Source organism: Colobus angolensis, unplaced genomic scaffold, assembly GCF_000951035.1.
Source record: "Colobus angolensis palliatus isolate OR3802 unplaced genomic scaffold, Cang.pa_1.0 Scaffold204, whole genome shotgun sequence".
In the NCBI taxonomy this organism is placed as follows: domain Eukaryota; kingdom Metazoa; phylum Chordata; class Mammalia; order Primates; family Cercopithecidae; genus Colobus; species Colobus angolensis.
Window position 1 is genome coordinate 3,629,343 of NW_012115200.1, and position 18,530 is coordinate 3,647,872.

Here is an 18,530-nt window from a genome sequence, read left to right on the forward strand (position 1 = left end):
CCCCACACCCGGCTGCCCGAACCTCTTTTGACCAGTGCTTCAGCCCCTCCTCTGATATGAGTGTGTCTGGGCACAGCCCTGAGGTGGGCATGTGCCTGGCAGGTGCAGGCTGGCAGGGAGGCCTATTTGGTGGGGGAAGTCTCTAAAGAGGGGCAGTGGGGCTCAGAGGCCAGTGTCTCTTTGTGAATTTTATTGTAGAAGGGAAGTCACAGAAGGGTTTGAGTACAGAGGGTGGCATCAGACTTGGTTTATAGTCACTCTGTGAAGAGGGGGGCTCCAGGGCAAGGGTGAGGCGAGTCACCAACTGGGGCCACGGCAGCAGCCCATGCAGGAGGGGCAGCCTGGGCATGGCCTTGGTGGGACTTCAGAGCTGGTGGGATGCGTGTGGGTGTGGGGCCACAAGAAGGAAAGGGGTGTCTAGGGCACCCCCAGTTCCTACATGAGGAATTGTGTCTCCCAAGAGCCATGGTGGCCTCTGTGGCACAGTAGAATAGAGGCTTGTAGGAGACCCTTCACTTGCCTTGAACTCACCGGTTTTAAAAATGTTTTATAAGAGGTCAGTATATTTTGTCACACGTAATAGAAGAGAACCAGGCATCATTCGCCCTTCAGGCTCTGCGAGGAAGCTCCTTGTCTAGTGACAAGTGGTGTCTCAAGCAGGTGGAAACACACCGGTGCATCTCCATGGGGTTCCAGGGACTCAGGGTCTGCAGGGCGGATCAGATAGACCTTGGGGAGAAGAGTGTCCCGGGACTCAGCTGGTACATCTGCTGAGCCCGGCCAGCCGCTTGTGTCATGGGAGTTGCATGGGAGCTAGGTACTCTCTGGGCAGTTGTCTACCCTGTCCTCCCGGCCTCAGGAGGCTTCCGAGCCTGTGGCTGAGAGTGCTTTGGGAAGGATTTCTTGTTCACGTGATCATCATCTTCTGGGTTTAGAATCACTGGGTGCTGTTTTGTCCACAAGTCATTTTAGCCTTACACAGTTCTGGAGAGTAAGTGCTACTCAGAGGATGTAAATGCATTAAGACCTGTTCCCATAACTACTCATCTTTTCCCTGAAATAAGTATACAGTCCTTAAAATTTGAAATTCTTTGATTTTGCCAAAGCTGGCTGCCTCATGTTTTTGAAGATACACTTTTATTTGTGATTTGTAACCCATGATAAGGTTCCAATTAGATCAGCTACAGAGCTGAGACATATTACTCAGAAATGCAAAGTGATTATGGGCTTATTAAAGCCTTAAACCTCTCGAAACATAATTAGAACAGTGACGGTGTTAGCGTGCCCCCTTCTCAGTGTCTTGGATGTGTGAGCTTGCTAGCAGAGAGAAGATGTGGGAAGCGTGGATCAGTTCATTTACCTCCTTAGGCAAACAAGTCCAACTCAGTATTTACTTTTATATATTCATTTTAAAATTAATGAAACAAAAGAATCAATGGGTGCGCTTTGAATTATTGATAGTATTTAAGGAATTAACATTTTTAAATTTGTCATTTCAAGTGTTTTCAGAATATTTTAATAATATTATTACATAAGGTAGAAAAACGCGTGCTATACTTTCAGGTTAATAGTAAACATGCACCCCCTGCAATCCCTCTCAGGCAAAACCCAACCCAGCCCCACCCAGCAGCACCTGAGTGGCCAGAACCTTTCTGCCTTGATGAAGCCCTGGTGCTGGAGAAGCCAAGGGCATAGCGCTGCCCTTGCTGCCCTCCTCAGCATCTGGAGGCCTCTGTTCACCTTCTAGAGAGCAGATGCTGTTCTTGTTGGCTGGTTTTATACGAGCAAAATTCAGAGGGAGTAAACCAAAAACAATGAACTGAAAGAACCACATTGAAATAATCCACTTTTGTGCACTTCAAGAAAAGTTTACTTCATAAAGTTTATTCCTTAAAAACTTTAAGTAACAACCAGGCACAGTGACTCATGCCTATAATCCCAGCACTTTGGGAGGCCGAGGTGGGCAGATCACAAGGTCAGGAGTTCGAGACCAGCCTGGCCAGCATGGTGAAACTCCATCTCTACTAAAAAAAAGGTATAAAAAAGTTAGCCAGGCATGGTGGCATGTGCCTGTAGTCCCAGCTCTTCGGGAGGCTGAGGCAGGAGAATTGCTTGAACCCGGCAGGCAGAGGTTTCAGTGAGCCAAGAGCACACCACTCCACTCCAGCCTGGGCCACAGAGTGAGACTCCATCTCAAAAAAAAAAAAAAAAAATTCAAATAACCAGGAAAATCCAAGAAAGTAAGTAGAAAGAAAATTGTCTAAACCTTAAATAATCTGATTTTCCTGTAGGGTAATCACAAAATTAAACGTAATTTAAATGAGGGTTGGGCATGGTGGCTTATGCCTATAATCCCAGCACTTTGAGAGGCTGAGGCAGGAAGATCACTTGAGTCCAGGAGTTCAAAACTGGCTTGAGCAACATAGGAATACCCTGTGTTTACAAAAAATACCAACATTAGCCAGACATGGTGGCACACACCATTAGTCTCAGCACAGCCAGATGTGGTAGCACACACCATTAGTCTCAGCTACCTGCAGGGGCTGAGGCAGGAGGATTGCTTGAGCCCAGGAGGCAGAGGTTGCAGTGAGCCAAGATTACGTCACTGCACTCCATCCTGGGCAACAGAGTGGAGACCTTGTCTCAAAAAATAATCATATTAACTGCGAAAACCAAGAAGGATAGTACAGTAAAAGGTACAAGATAGAGTTTAATAGAATATATGGATTTTTCCGTTATTCAGCTAGTAAATGTTTACATTCTTTCCTGTCTGTCTGTCTGTCTAGGCATCCAAGAGATATTTTGGGCTGCATTTTGTAAGGATGTTACTAGGTGTTAAATGAAAGTAGGTGCCTTCCCGAAATGCTGCCTTAGCTGAGTTTCTTATGTAGAGGCTTCTCAGAGTCCCCAGTGTACGAATCATTCATCTCCAAGCAGGGCAGGATATACTGTGCAGCAGAAGTCTCTCAAGCAATTTTGGCCATAGAAAACTTTTTTCACAGAGCATCATAAAACACTGGAATTCCTCACAGCACATCTTAGGAAAGACTGGTTTACAGTGAGGTTATAACTGGAAGGTATGAAAGCCTAAAATAGAGGTTCTGAACTGGGGGAGGTTTTGCCCCCAAGGAGACTGTTGGCAATGTCTGGAGACATTTGTGGTTGCCACACCTGGGGGTGGGTGGTACCTCTGGCATCTATTGGAGAAAGGCTGGAGGTGTACAATACCCTACAAAGCAGGGACACCGCCACCCCTACAGACTCCCTGGTCCCACGTGTCAGTGGAGCAGGGCTTAGACCTGTGTTTATGTTTGGCAGCAGACCATTTGTGTGTCCATGTTGTAAATTTAAGTGTATCTGTATTGAAGTTGCCCCTGAAAGAGAAGAAAAATGAAGAAACTTGATGGTATATTTTGGAGATAGTCATTTAATTCTCTGCTTTTTAAATTTTTTTGTTTTGTTTTGCTTTAAAGGCATTTGAAAACTTTGCTTTTAGAAAGAAATCCTATCAAAATGTTACCTGTGGAGCTGGGTAAGTAATAAAACAATAAAAAGATGATTTTAAAATGCTATCTTTTGAACTTACCAGACCTTGTAATGGAAGTATCAGGCATGACAAAGGAGGGTAAGCTAGATGTTTTTAAAATCCTTCCTGCTTCTAGGACTAAGATAACGTAGCTCTCAAGAGCTGTTGATGTAGCACGTACTGTTCGTATGGAGGTGTGACGTGTGAGCCTTGTGTGAGGCACAGTCACACGGGTAAGGAAACCGAAGGCCCTGCACACACCTCTGCAGGCCCCGCGTGCTGTCTCCGCTGCATCTCGCTGGCCTTCCTGGAAAGTTTGACCCCTTACGTATGTTCCTAGGCCTCATCACGAGCACTTGTTTAGACCTCAGAATCTAAACACTCAAAACCAAAGGCATACGCTGACAGACAAATCAAACAACCATAAACTATCGCAGAAGCAAGTTTTCTGACCTTTAAAATAACTAGCAGAAACAGCATAAATTTGTCTGACTAGTAGCCCAGGAAAAAATGTCTAAAATTCTGAAGGCATTTCTATTATGAACTTGAAAAGCATTTTGGAGAACTAATTTATGAGTATTCATTTATTGGTAAGTCAGTTGCTACCATGTGGACAGTATAAAAACAGACATGTATACACGTGGGTACATAAAAGTACAAACATTGAGATTTATAGCTTTGATTTTATTTTTAGCCATGAATCGGGTAAAACTCACCAGTTTAAAAGAACAGTTGAGACCATGCATAGTGGCTCATGCCTGTAATCTCAGCACCTTGGGGCGCCAAGGCGGGAGGATCCTCTGAAGCCAGGAGTTTGAAACCAGCCTGGGTAACACAGTGAGACCCCATCTCTACAAAAAGTAAAATAAAATAAAATTAGCCAGGTGCAGTAGTGCGTACCTGTGTTCATAGGTACTTAGGAGGCTGAGTGGGGAGGCTAACTTGAGCCCGGGACTTCAAGGCTGCAGTGAGCTCTGATTGCACCACTGTACTCCAACCTAGACAACAGGGTGAGACCCTCTCCCTAAAAAAAACACAAAAAAACCCCACAAAAGAACAGTTGGGTTAAATTGTGCCTTTGTAAATGGAACAAGTTATGGCTGGAATCCTTCCACAGGTTTAGAGAAAACAGAGTAACAAATTTATACCTCAAAGAACAGAGAGAGAATTCAAGCTTTTTAAAGAAGGAGTTTGGGTGTGTTTGAAGACTAAAAATGGATGACAAGATAATACAAAGTCACTTGCCACAAGATTTGATAAGGAAACGAATTTCATTTAGATAGGTAGCCTCTAGTTTAGTCTCTGTTTTCCAACTGGACCGCGGAGCTCAGGGCAGAGCCCATTAACGGACAGGGCCAACAAAGCGTCTGCAGTTTTTAGATGCTAAAACTTACCCTATGTGAAAAGCAAGCGCAACTGAAAGGCAGAACCAATACCCCAAATCTAAGCATCCATCTTTCACACTGAACCCTGACTCCCCTAAACTGGGAAAGTCCACAGGACTAGGGCCCCTGCAGTGCTTCCCCAGTGCTCCTCATCCCAAGGACTTCACCCTGAGCCTGGGGAGTGACCCAGCCCCTATCAGCCCACTGCCCACCATGGGAGCCTTATCTCTCAGTGGCCATCGTTTCCACAGCCTCCAAGTGTTCAGATAATTTCCATTTTTAGTGACATTTCACATTTGTGGAGCCCTTGTAGTCTGTTTTCTTCTAATTAAACACAATGTTCTTCATTCGCTTGAACATATTTAAATGGCTACTTTGAAGCCTTTGTTAAACCCAACATCTGGGCCTCCTCAAAGACAGTTTCCATTGTCTGCTCTTTTCCTGCGTGTAGGGTACCTTTTCCCTTTCTTTGCGTGTCTCATAGTTTTATGTTGAAAATGGGCATTTGAGATAATATAGCAACTTCGTATTCTGAATTTTACAGAATTGTGACGGTGGTTGTGGCTGCTTCTGTTTGTTTGATTTTATTTATTTGTTTTTTGATAACTATCCTGGTCTTAATTTGTGGAATCTGTCTCCTGCAGTTACCTTTAAAGCAGATCTTTGACTCTGTTAACATCATTGTACCCCAAATACTGAATAGAATCATATTATAAAATGTGAAAAGTTACTATTATTGGTTCCTCATTTTTATTTCAAGAATGGTATATAAAATGCTGGCAGTTTTTTTTTCTCCACTGCAGGGAGTGTAACCACGCTGAAAGCACTGAACTTAAGACACTGCCCTCTGGAATTCCCTCCTCAGCTCATCGTGCAGAAGGGATTGGTGGCTATCCAGCGCTTCCTGCGGATGTGGGCAGTAGAACACTCTCTCCCCAGAAATCCAGCTTCTCAAGGTTCGTAGGAGGTGATTTACGACAAATCACATTAACGTTGAAGTTACAGCTTTTTAAAATCAGGTTAGAACCTGTCTTCTCTTTAATAACATCCTGGGAAATACAGGAGCCATGCGTCCTCTGCTGAGTTGACACAGTGTACACTGATCTCAGGCCAGCCCAGTCATCTCTGTGTCTTTTCCTTGGTTCTGTAAATCTGGGCACATTATAGATCCTGTCTTGAGTGGATTTTGGTAGAATTTTATTGTGATTGATCAAATGAAACAGTTATCACCTCCAAGCCACCTGCGGGCGGCTGCTTCAGGGATGACTCGATGCTCCATTAGACACTCGACGCTCCGCCGGACACTTGACGCTCCGCTGGAGACCCGACGCTCCGTTAGACAGCTATTTTAAAATAAGCACAATGAAATGTCCTCATTCCTAACGAAGTACAAGGAAATTGGCAGGAAAATGGCCCTGTAGACACGTTTTATCTAATCACCTTGTTGGTGGGTGCTCACTAACCTGTTCCATTCTTTCAACATACTGACCAGCCAGGTATTTTCAGATGCTCATGATGTGTTCTGGTCTTGAGTATGCATTCTAGTTACACTTGGAAAAAGTAAAGTTAAATGGTGATAAAGGAGAATCATAATGAAGGCTTGCCAAAAAAGTGCATATTCTGAAATATTTTCAGAATATTTTAAATTTTACTATTTGTGATGTACTTTGATACTTAAGAAAAATGCATATGTTTGGAACAATTAGCTGAGATAATTATATATATGCTGTAATTGAATTGTGTAAATAATTAGGTCTTTGTAAATAACTGACCTTGCACTTTTGACCCAGATGGCCTCTATTTGGAAATTGTTTTAAATGATTAAGAATCAGCAGTTGGGCCGGGCGCGGTGGCTCAAGCCTGTAATCCCAGTACTTTGGGAGGCCGAGACGGGCGGATCACAAGGTCAGGAGATCGAGACCATCCTGGCTAACCCGGTGAAACCCCGTCTCTACTAAAAAATACAAAAAAAACTAGCCGGGTGCGGTGGCGGGCGCCTGTAGTCCCAGCTACTCGGGAGGCTGAGGCAGGAGAATGGCGTGAACCCGGGAGGCGGAGCTTGCAGTGAGCTGAGATCCGGCCACTGCACTCCAGCCTGGGCGACAGAGCCAGACTCCGTCTCAAAAAAAAAAACAAAAAAGAATCAGCAGTTGGCCCTGTGCTTGCTGAGTTGTTTGTAAACATATTTTAACCAGGTTGTAGCGCCCTCCATTGGTGCATCGCACTGAAGCCGCCTGGCTCTGGCACCCTTGACCCTGACGCTGCCAGGATGTTGCGATAAGAATAGGAAAAGAAAATTAGCCGCTGGACTGGAAGTGTGGAGGGCACTGGGCACCTGGCAGGAGTGAGGACAGGTAGTTGAGGGCATGGGGTGGCAGAGGAGAGGTAGGACCAGGACCTGGAGACAGCCGGGACAAGGATGGAGGGGCAGAACCGTCAGGCACAGCCAGAGCCAGGACGTAGGGGGCTCAGGGGACACAGGCTCCGCTGGAGGATCAGGATAAAAAAGAGAAGTTGAAGGTTCATTCTGATTGAAGGAGACTAAAGGAATAGGAAACTGGATGTGATGCTTCTTCCTAAATTGGATCCTGGGCCAGGACAAATATGATACAGGACATTACTGGGACAGTTATCAAGGCGTGAGGAAGGCCAGCCAGGAATGACAGAAGTCAGCGATGGGACACTTCTGGTTTTGGTGAACGGCTATGGTGATGTGTGGGCGTCTCCATCTGAGGGTGGGGGGGCAGGATGTCTGAAGTTACCCTTGAGTGTTTTAGGAAATGCGTGAGCACCGCCAGACAGAGAGGCGGGGGCGCGCAGGCTCACAGGGCGGGCAGGCTCACGGGGGCGCGCAGGCTCATGGGGGCGGGCAGCTTCAGGGGCCAGGCAGCAGCGGCTGCTGATGGGGTGCGGGGCCCACCAACTTCTCAGCAGTGTTCTTGCAACTTTTCTGTAAGTTTGAAAAAAATACATTAAGTGACTGGTCAAAAATAAATATTTTCTAACTCTTCTCTATTAGTTTTTAGGGCCACCTGGAGTGATTTTTCAGCTACTATGTACATTTTTAGCACTTTGCCCCTTCAATTACTTTAAAACGTCTTTTTGCTGGCCAGGCGCGGTGGCTCACACCTGTAATCCAGCACTTTGGGAGGCTGAGGTGGGCGGATCGTGAGGTCGGGAGATCGAGACCATCCTGGCTAACACGGTGAAACCCCGTCTCTACTAAAAATACAAAAAATTAGCCGGGCGTGGTGGCGGCGCCTGTAGTCCCAGCTGCTTAGGAGACCGAGGCAGGAGAATGGCGTAAACCTGCGAGGCGGAGCTTGCAGTGAGCCAAGATGGTGCCATTGCACTCCAGCCTGGGTGACAGAGCCAGATTCCATCTTTAAAAAAAAAAAAAAAAAAAGTCTTTTTGCCGGTATCCCATTTTTCCTGTCTGCTTACATTTTCATGAATTTCAGTTTTGTCTCTGGCCCCAACCACAGGCAGATTGTTCAAATATGCATGTTTCTAGTCACTTGTGCCCCAGGGAAAATTTTACAGCTTCTTAGGACATTTTGAAGCATGTTTGCCCATTTTTTAAAACTTTTCCTTTCAAACTTAAGACCCTGAGCATGCAGCAGTCAGGAGCGTGTGGCAGCCAGGGGCGTGATGTCCATGCACCTGTGTCCACTGTGATGGCCACCTGGGGTCTCACTCAGCCTTCAGGTCGTGATGGGCACGTGCTGGGAGAAGACTGGCCACTAGGTCCCAGTGGCTCCCGAAGTGCCTGGAGCACCTCCCTGAAGTCATGTTTTGAGAAAGTCAACAGAAGCATCACCAAACAAGAAAAGCAGGCATAATGGGCTAAACATTACTTAGAAATAAAGATTCTAAGTGATCTGAGGGGAAGCAGAAATGTTGATTAAATGTGGCGAGATTACCCTGTGTACACATACAAAAAGTCCCTACAAAGTGGTAAGGCCTATGTGGGAAGGTCACGCGTGTCTGGCAGGGCCTGCGTGGGAGGGTCCTGGTGTGCTTCTGGCAGTGTTGTTTCCAATCCCTCCATGTGTAACTGCTTTGCGTGCCGTAGCATAGAAGCCTAGCATGGTGCAGGTGGGGTGACAGGAATTGTTTGGATTGACAGGGAATGTGGTGGCCATGGAGGATCTGGGCACCCCACCCCCCACCATCCAGGCGCTCTTCACAGAGAGGCGCCATCACTGGCCTTTTGAGTGAGTCATAGAGGAATGGCGTTGCTGGTAGCTGCTAAAGCGGTTTCTTCCTCCACCAGAGGCTCCACCAGTGAACGAGATGACCCTCCATGGCCTCCCGAGCCCAGGATTGGAGTTGTCTGGAGACCACGCGTCTGAGGAAGGAGCTGTGAACGCTCAGGGCCCAGACGGGGCTGTGAGGAAAGACAAGGCCGGCTTTCTCCCGCCTGTGGACAAGCCAGACCTGAGTGAGCTCGGGAAGTCTGCTGACTCCTCAGAGCACTGGCCCAGCGAGGAGGAAATCAGGCGCTTTTGGAAGCTGAGGCAGGAGATTGTTGAGCACGGGAAGGCAGACACTCTGGGAAATCAGCTCTTACCAAGGGAATTACCTCCAAATCTCAAGGCAGCCTTGAACAGTGAGAAAGAACTGCCAAAGCCAAGACACGTTTTCAGGTAAAACTTAAAAGCAACAGGGGATTTTCTTGATCTTTGCGAATTCATACAATTATTTTAAATTATCTTTTAAAACATCAGGTCCAGCTTTTAAAGTGTCCCTCCACATTGCCGCTGTTCACTGTGCGGCAAGTGCTGGTCCCAGGTTTAGGGTCATGGGGACCTGCATCAAGCCCAGAGCGTCTGTGTCAGAGCCCAGTCCATTCAGAAGCTGAGTTTGCCAAGGCTGAGGATGCGCCCAGGGAAAAGAAACACAAGTGACAGTAAGATCTATGGCCTGTGCTTTCTCCAGAGACAGCTTTGAGGACCTCAGCGTTTAAAGGAGAAACAATGGACAGCAGGGGAAGGAGGAAAGAAGTAAAAGTGGGGGCAGGTGGTGAGCCAAGTGGTCACATTCCTGTGGGGCTTCGATCAGCACTCACTGAATCCACATTTTACCTGTGAAAAGAGAGGAGTTGGGGGAAAGGTCAGTTATGCAGAAAATAACTGGCAGCTACCTGGGGACAAAAGGAAGGCAGTCACTGTGCAGCCCACTTCCCATGTCTGGGGACAAAAGGAAGGCAGTCACTGTGCAGCCCACTTCCCAAGCTTACCTTTCCCTTTGGCGCAGTGAGTTTGGGGCCGAGATTTTATTTTCCTTTCACACCCAGGGCGAGGGTCCCTGGAGAACAGGCTCTGCAGAGGCTACATGAGAGAAAAACTGAGTCATGGGTGTGGCAGGGCATGCACCTACACATATAAGAGGTGTGTATCTGTGGTGTGCGTGTGTGTGCCTGTGTGTGTATAAATATCGAGAGAGAATGCTGCAAAATAACAGTTGGTGAATCTAGATCATGCATTCTCAAGAGGCACATTGCCATAGCCAAGGGGACAACAATGGCTTAAGGGGGTGCAGATTCTGGGAGGCCGTGGTGGTCTGTGGGCCCTCAGGCTCCACGCAGCAGCCAGCATGGGCAGGCGCAAGATGGCACCAGACCTTCCTGGAGGCGTCGGCACGAAGCGCTCACGGCCCTAGTCTCTCAGCTGTCCTGTAGGTTTGAACATTCAAAACAGAACAAAACAAACCTTGGAAGCGTTACTAACAAATTAAAGTGTAGGATGTCCTGGCAGCACACACGGCAGGTTCCCAGTTACTGCGAGGCCTCGGAGGCTCCAACACACTCGTGATGTTCTCAGTCCACACAGCTGCATGGTGAAAGGCAGGAATATGCTGGGCCTGCTGCTTCGAATCCTCTTTTCTCCCCTCCTCCCTTCATTTCTTTCTTTGTTGTTAGGAACTCTAGTAATAGTTAATCCAAGTGAATTGTGGTATGCTTATTCATAGTACTTATAATTTGATCAATACGTCAGATGTGGATACTAGACCCTAGCCTTCAGAGATTGCTTTGGGTGGCTTGGGAAGTTGGGGCAGAGAACTGGAGCCTCTGGCAGGAAGCCTTAACCTGGAGCCCGTGCCCCATGGTTGGGTGGGCCCTGAATGTTGTCTTCCCCCTCTGCTGCCTCTGCCCAGAGTGAGCCATAGAGAGCCACTCTGCCTCAGCTTTCCCACGGGGGTGGTTGTGATGTCACATGCATTATCGGGGTCTCAGTTTCCCCACTTGGTCGGGTTGTCGTGGGGTCATAGGTATTAAGGAGAAGCTCTGAGATTATGGCCCTGGTCCACGCTCGGAATGGTGGCCCTTCCTGAGGGTCTGGGACTCGGGAAGCTGGCACTGTTCTGTGTTCTCTGGCTGGGGAGCAGTGGGCATGGTGGGAGCAGCAGGCCCAGTCCGAGGTGACTAGCGTGGCCTGGGCCTGTTTATGAGGCTGAGTGCTCGTGTCCAAAATACTTGCAAGAAAAGTAATATTATGTAAAAATCATAGGTAAATAATGGTCTGGCCCTGAAATCCCAAAATTATAATGGGGGGAAATAAAAGCATTCTGAAGGCATCAGACATGGAGCTGGAGTATGACAGAGCATCACTGCCCCAGCCTAATTCCAACATCCAGCAGGCCTGCCTCTGGGGCAGCTCCTCCACACTCCTCCGGACCCTGAGACCACAAGGGGAAACCTGGTGTTCCATAGAGCCCGGGCCACCTGCCCTTCCAAAAGCAGCAAGTTAAATAAAGGCCAGTGCCCAGCATGCACCCCAGCTGACCCCTGTCCCAGAGCACAGGCCATGCCTGCCTTCTCTGCTCTGCTGGGACAGTCACTGCTGTTCCTGTGCAGACGGGGAGGACGAGGGTGGGAGGTTGTGCAGCGTGGGGGGCGGGGGTGCGGACCAGCCTCCTGGGACGTGGCCACCAGGCATGATGCTTGGTTGTGGCCTCCCAAGATCTGCTGCTGGTGTGAGGCTTGCACAGGGCAGGCCGTGGAATGGGATGGGCCTTTCTCCTCTGGGCGAGGTGTTGGTTCTGGAGGGAAGACCAGGCAGGGCTTCCAGTTGTGTTTCACAAGCTGCTTTGGTGCAAGGGTCATGGCGAGGAGGTGTCACGTTCTGGAACCTGGCTGGCTGTCAGTCCCGGGCTCAGAGCCCCTATCTCTGGCCTGGTTTTCCCCAGGCGTTTTCACTGGGAGGAAACACTAGGGCACACCTATCAGCTCCCTCTCTTGGGCAGAGAGAGGGAGTGCCCAGCACCGTGAGACCCCACGGTGTTACTGGCTGTCCCCTCTGCTGTCCTGCGGGCTTCCCTCAAAGGGGACCCAGTATCTGACCCTGCCTGAATGTGTGTATGGAGGCCAGGCGCCTTCTGATGGCCTTGCCTGCCCCGCCCCTGCTCCCACATTGCCCAGCAGCGGGATTCTGACCTGCTGCAGCGTCACCCCGTGCACCTGAACTCCAGGCATGTCACATCCTCCAGCCCAGGCGAGCTGCTGGCCAGGACCCCTGCTTCTGTGGGCATCTGTCCAGGTCAGACAAGGGGGTGGCATTAGTCTCAAGCAGGTCAGGTGCAGCTGCCGAGGCTGCATGTCCTTCAGGTGCATTTCCCAGGCTGACTGTCAAGCATCCCAGGAAAGTAGCTGGCTGGCAGTGGGTGCACTGGGACAATGTCGTGCTGCCATCCATGCATCTTCATTACATGTCCTGAAATCAACAGTCAAGACTGTGGACTCTGTGGGGTGACTGCAGCTTCTAGTCGTGGTAGTTGTTCTGATGAGCAGATGAGCCACAGGCCCTCCTTTTACATTTCACATGTTGTATGAGTTAGCATCACAGAGTTTTGTTAAATATTCAGCTAAAAACACTCTGTAATTTTAGAAGGAACATGGCGTCCTCCAGGGACATCTTACCCAACCTCTTGTCACCGTACCAAATGGCGGTCCGAGCAAAAAGACTGGAAGAGAGCCGAGCGGCGGCGCTCCGAGAGCTCTGGGAGAAGCAGGCTCTGATGGAGCAGCAGAGACGGTGAGTCCACACAAGGCGGGGGTCCGCGCAGCCGGCCCAGTGCACCTGGAGCTGGGGCTGGGCTGTGATTTTTATGGCAGCCCTTGTGGAAGTGTTTAGTTAGTTCTCCCCTCACTGATGCGGATCCAGGATCCGTCTCTTCTTCACCTGGAAGCCAAGCCGCACGTGCCCCTTGTGGTCTGCAGCGCCGTGGATGGGCTCGTTTGTTTGCAGCCCTGAGGCCTCCGTGTGGGGCAGGCACGGAGCTCATGGTCTGCAGGGCCTTGCATGCATGGGCTCCCTTGTTTGTAGCCCCGAGGCCTCCGTGTGGGGCAGGCGCAGGTGCAGTGCTTGCGGTCGCCCCCTTGTGTCCGTCTTTGCCCTGGCTTCCTCACGACACCTGCCTGCTTGCTTGTCCTTTTCCCTCCTTTCTTGTTCTTCCTCAGTCCTTTCCTCCTCACTTTCCCTAGAGTGTCCCAGGCCCTGACATAGTCGTCGGGGAGGTTCATTCTTGTGTTGCTGTGACCACCACCAGTGCCACCACCTTGTGAGGTGTGTCGGCCAACGTGCTCAGTGGCCTCAGTGTCTTCTCTGTCCTCCAGCTCCACTGACCACCTAGCTCCACCCATCCCTGGGCCCCAGGAGTCCGGCCAGCATGGACCGCAGCCATAGCACCCCTGTGGCCCTCACTTGGTGGTTGGCTTTGGCCAGTGGGGGCTCCCAGCAGGAGGCCAAGGAGGAAGAGGAGAGCGAGGGCCTCGTCTTTACTTGCCTGGCTTCTCTCTGAGCTGCCTGGAGCTGGCGGAGTCCAGCCTCTCCCTCCTTCCGGGTTCCGGCAATCTCTCCTTCCCTGGTCTGTCCTGTGGATAGCTGCAGCCCAGCCCTGACTGGCACAGGGCTCCTGCACTGCCCCTGTGGCTCACCTGCTCCCTCCCCAACATGAATAAACCCTCCTGAAGCCACCCCGTTGTGTGTGTGCCATTTTCTCTTGGGACCATGTGATAGGGACCGTGTTTAGCACACAGATTCTGTGATTGTCCACAGCTGTCACCTGATGTCCGGACAGACATTGCAGTTGGTTGTCTTTTATTCAGTAAAAATATGAGTGAGGTGAAGCCCTCCGAGCTGGTCCCCTGCCCTAGGCTGTCATATTGATGGGCAGGGGTGAGGCTGACTGACTGCTCGAGGGCTGTCCTAGGACATGGGAGTGTGGTCTGGGCTGCTCCAGAAAGCCCAGCACTGTGGGACCAGGTCTTGCCAGCCACGGGCCACAGCTGCTGGGGCCCAGGGAGCACTGGGAAGGCTTTCCTTTGGTGCCCATCAGTTGCCCCACACTGTCGCTCGGGGTAGCTCTACAGAGCCGGGCCCGTCCCTCACTGCGAGGTGAGCCCCTCAGGACCGGCCCTGCCTGTTGAGCATGCCAGCTGCCCTCCCCTCTCTGTGTGCCCTGCTGCAGGCGGGTCCCACTCCTGTTCGGCTCTACCAATTTCAGGGCACCATTTTCTGAAGTGGGTGGTCCAGATACCTGCCCCGTTGACTCCTCCGGTATCACCTGCCCTGCCAGGAGGCTGCTTGTGGGAGTCCCACTCACCCGCACCCTCTTGGCCACGGCTGTGATGGAGGTGATTGTGGTGAGACCTTCCGTAGGCACAGCCCCTGCCTCAGGCTCTTGGGGCACCACCAACTGCAGTGGGCAGAAAGCGCAGTCTCACCCCCAAACATCAGGCTCAGGCCTCGTCCCACACCTTCATGGAAGAGAAGTTCTTGGATACAAAGAGCAAGTGAACGCTCTCTTCTTTACTTTCCTGCCTGGAGCCCAGAGTCAGTGTCCTGCACAGTCTCCTAGTGAGCAGCTCCACAGGCCTGTTCGGAGGGTCCAGACCCAGCAGAGCCGGCCCCTTCACATCAACCCTGTGAACAGCGTCACCCCTTTGCGTGACCAGAAGACAGTGACACCAAGTGGGGGCCCTCGTCCAGGAGCGCAGCGGGGCCAGTGCCACACACGGTGCTGAGTGGGGACATGGGGGGCACCAACCTGCCTGGGGCTGGGGGTTGGGGTCTGGGACCCACTCAGGCAGGTGTTAGGACATGGCCTTACCTGAGGCAGCTGGTGAGACCCCCTGTGCCCTGAGGTGGCACCGGGGGAGGACACAGCCAGGCTCTGATTCCTGGCAGCACTGACTCAGGATGGAACCCTCAGCAGGAAGGTGGTCAGAGGTGGGCCGTGGGCCGGGTGGAGCCTAGGAGGGCTGAGCTGCTGTGACCGCAAGGAAGGAAGAGCAGAGGTCGGGTGGAGGCGTCGGGGAAAACCCAGGCTGGGGCCCCGGCATCCAGGATGATGGGAGAGACAAGAGGAGGCCAGATCTGGGGGCAGGATGGAGAGGGGGTACCAACCGCAGGAGTCCTGCAGGTCGGAGATGTGGCCTTCCGGGGGTGGAGCCCTGCGCTTGGACGATGGCTCTTGGGGGCCTGATTCCACCCCAGCCACACACGAGGAGCCCAGCCCAGCGGCAGATGTGGGCGTTACTTGGGATGTTCACAGTCCTAGGCGACGAGCTGTGAGGAAGGAGCATGTGACTCTGGCTCAGGATTGGGGAGGCCTGAAGATGCCTGTTTTTGTCTTATTTTATTTTTATTTTTATTTTATTTTTTGAGACAGAGTCTTGCTCTGTCACCCAGGCTGGAGTGCAGTGGCACAATCTTGGCTCACTGCAACCTCTGCCTCCCGAGTTCAAAGTTCAAATGATTCTTCTGTCTCAGCCTCCCGAGTAGCTGGGACTACAGGCGCCTGCTACTACACCTGGATAATTTTTTGTATTTTTAGTAGAGATGGGGTTTCACCGTGTTAGGCAGGATGGTCTCGATCTCCTGACCTTGTGATCCGCCCGCCTCAGCCAGATGCCTGTTTGTTTTTAAAAGTGAAACTCAAGTGTCTGAAGGGAGAGACTTAGAGACAGGCGTTCAGATCTTCCACAGACAGACCTTATGTCGACAAGTACCTGCAGCCAGGCACCCCCAACCCGTCGTGCGGTGCTTGCGGTGGCAGTCCCAGCTGGTGCCCTTACCTGAAAGGGGTCGTGATGCCTTTTCCTCGGTCACTGGGTGGGGCTGGCCCCCAGCGTCAGTCACTGCTGGCAGCACCGTCACACAGAGCTTCGGGATAGAACCCAGCATTCCCGGCTCTGCCCAGACATGCCGGGAGGAAGAGGCCGTGGTTCAGACTCCCAGAGGGCATGCACACCCCCAGCCTGTGCCCCCTGGAGACGGGCACCACAAGCTGTAAAATGACAGAGAAATCCTGTAGCCTTGGCTCGAAGCTGCCTGTAACTTATGACATTAACCTTCCCTTTCTCCAGAGAGAAAAGGGCACTGCAGGAGTGGAGAGAGCGAGCCCAGAGGATGAGGAAGAGGAAGGAAGAGCTCAGCAAACTCCTGCCTCTGCGGAGGAGCATGGTATGGCAGGCATGGGCGGCGACCGGGCACTAGTCCAGTCCCGGGGGTGGGTGGGTGCTCACACGCATCCTTGTCTGTGGAGGATGAGCCCAGACCTGGGGAGGAAGCTGCTTGTGCAGGCTGCTGGCTGGTGGGGCTGGGTTGGAGTGCAGCATCCAGAACCACTGCTCACTGCCCAGCCGGAGGGGACACCTTCCTGCCCCAGCCTTGAGGGCTTGCCTCTTGGCTCACTGACTTTTGGCTCCTGTCTGAGGAATTAGAAGCTCAAAGAGGGAAGGGGGAAGAGGAGGTGGGGGGAAAAGATTCAAAAGATAGAAAGCAGCTGAGGTTGAGGTGGGCCCTACAGAGGTCTTTCTGGGCTCCTCACCCTTGGTCTCTGGACCTCAGGGCAGGCAGTTTCCCTAGAAGCCAAGATTGCCAGCTCTCTTAAGCCATGGGACATGGGATATCCTGAGTACAGTCCCCTCTTACTGTTTTCCCCAGACTGTATGGGGTCTTAGTCCAGCCGGGCACAGGACAGTGGGCACAGGGCAGTGGGCACAGAGCTGCGGGCATGGGCTATGGGCACAGAGTGGTGGGAGCTGGCGGCTCCTCCCTCCAGAATGCGCCTGGCTTGCTTCTCTGTCCTGTGAGCATAGTTAGGCAAATGTGCCTTTGAATTTGGCCACAGATGTTTCTTTGGTTCTTTCTTTTAAGAAATGTTGCCTGTGTGTTGCTTTGAAAGGCCAGGGGTTGCCTCTGCAGCCCCCTTAGCTGGGGTAAGGCCCCCGAAGGCTTCACCCCACAGCAGAGAGGGTGGCCATGCGGGCCTGCAGGCACGGACTGCTGGGACAGTCAGGAGCGTTCCTTGTTTTCACTTTGTGTTGAACTAGTTTTTGACTTACAGGAAAGTTGCAAAAATAGTGTTTCCATCTCCCCCCAGCCCAGCTTCCCTGATGGTGACATCTTACATAACCTCAGAACAAGGCTCAGAGTTAGGAATTCACGGTGTCCAACATGGTGAATAAACCAGGACTGCACCTCCTCACCCTTCTCAGGTCCCGGGTCCCACAGGACACTCAGTCATCATCTTTGCTGTCACTTTTTTCCTAATTTCCCCAATATGTGGAAAAGTTTAAAAATACATATTTTGCCACTTCCCGGAATAAAAATACTTGCACAAATAGACATCACTAAGAATGCTTTCAGAGCTGAATTACAGCAAAACTATGGGAAACTTAAATGCCAACAGATGGAGACGGCTAAATCGTCACGTCCAGACCATGAGCTCCCTCTGTGGTTGACAGAAGGGTGGTCAGTGACCATCTCCACCGGCCTGAAAGTGTCTTGAAGAATTGTTGTAAGTGAAAACAGCACAATTTGCAGGACAGTGCACAAAAACTCACTTTGGTCTGGAAGAATGTACACCAAACCAATGACTGCGGGGAGGGCTGTGGCGCCGGGGAGGGGGGCGCAGAGGAGGGGTCGGTGCTGCCACAGTGTGTGCTTCTGAGTCCTGTGAGCCCATCACAGCGAGAGTGTATGCAGTTTCTTAAAAAAGAAAAAAGTAGGTTTTCTAGAAATTCACCCATCATGAGATAGAGCAGTTCAGTCAGCGAGTATCGATGGCCTGCTCTGAGCAGGGAAGGACCGGGCATAGGCCCTGCCCGCGGGAGTGCACACCTCGTGCAGAGGCAGACCCTCAGCCGCGGCAGCAGGCAGAGCTCCGTGGTAGCTGCTGCTGTTGTGCACACCCCACCAGGCCCTGGGTGAGGCAGCTGAACGCACGGAGAGGCTGCTGCTGCCCTGTGCCGCCCTTGGCCTGCGCTGCCCCAGGCACTGGTGAGATACTTGGTACGGCCCAGAGTGCTGCAGTCAGAGTCCAAGGGAAAATCTTTGTGCCTAAATGTTCGTATCTAATATACAAAGAATGGCTACTAATTGATTTTAAAAATTTGAGAATCCAGTAGAAGAAATGGGCAAAAAGTATGGCAGGCAGTCCACAGAAGAGGTAATCCAAGCTACCGTAAAGACATGAAAAAAAGCTCAGTCTGCGAGGAAGACGTAGGGTGGACGTGAGGTGCAGGCGCCTATGTGGTCGGCAGGAAGGAGCCGGGGTGGAGCAGCGTGGGAGGGAGCGGGGTGGGGGTAGAGCAGCGTGGGAGGGAGCGG

At 51.2% G+C, this 18,530-nt stretch overlaps 1 protein-coding gene across 3 annotated transcripts in view; it reads left to right on the forward strand.

The window, feature by feature from the left end:
• LRRC27 (leucine rich repeat containing 27) overlaps nucleotides 1–18,530 on the forward strand; it is a 45,930-nt gene that overhangs the window by 10,728 nt on the left and 16,672 nt on the right. For 2 of the 3 annotated variants that reach the window (XM_011941965.1, XM_011941967.1), the window contains exons 3-7: nucleotides 3,474–3,532; nucleotides 5,715–5,867; nucleotides 9,188–9,560; nucleotides 12,801–12,947; nucleotides 16,283–16,379. In XM_011941965.1, coding sequence (XP_011797355.1) covers nucleotides 3,474–3,532; nucleotides 5,715–5,867; nucleotides 9,188–9,560; nucleotides 12,801–12,947; nucleotides 16,283–16,379 — 829 coding nt within the window. Of the gene's footprint in view, nucleotides 1–3,473; nucleotides 3,533–5,714; nucleotides 5,868–9,187; nucleotides 9,561–12,800; nucleotides 12,948–13,372; nucleotides 13,890–16,282; nucleotides 16,380–18,530 lie in introns of those variants that run through there. The other variant, XM_011941966.1, reaches the window with a different exon arrangement.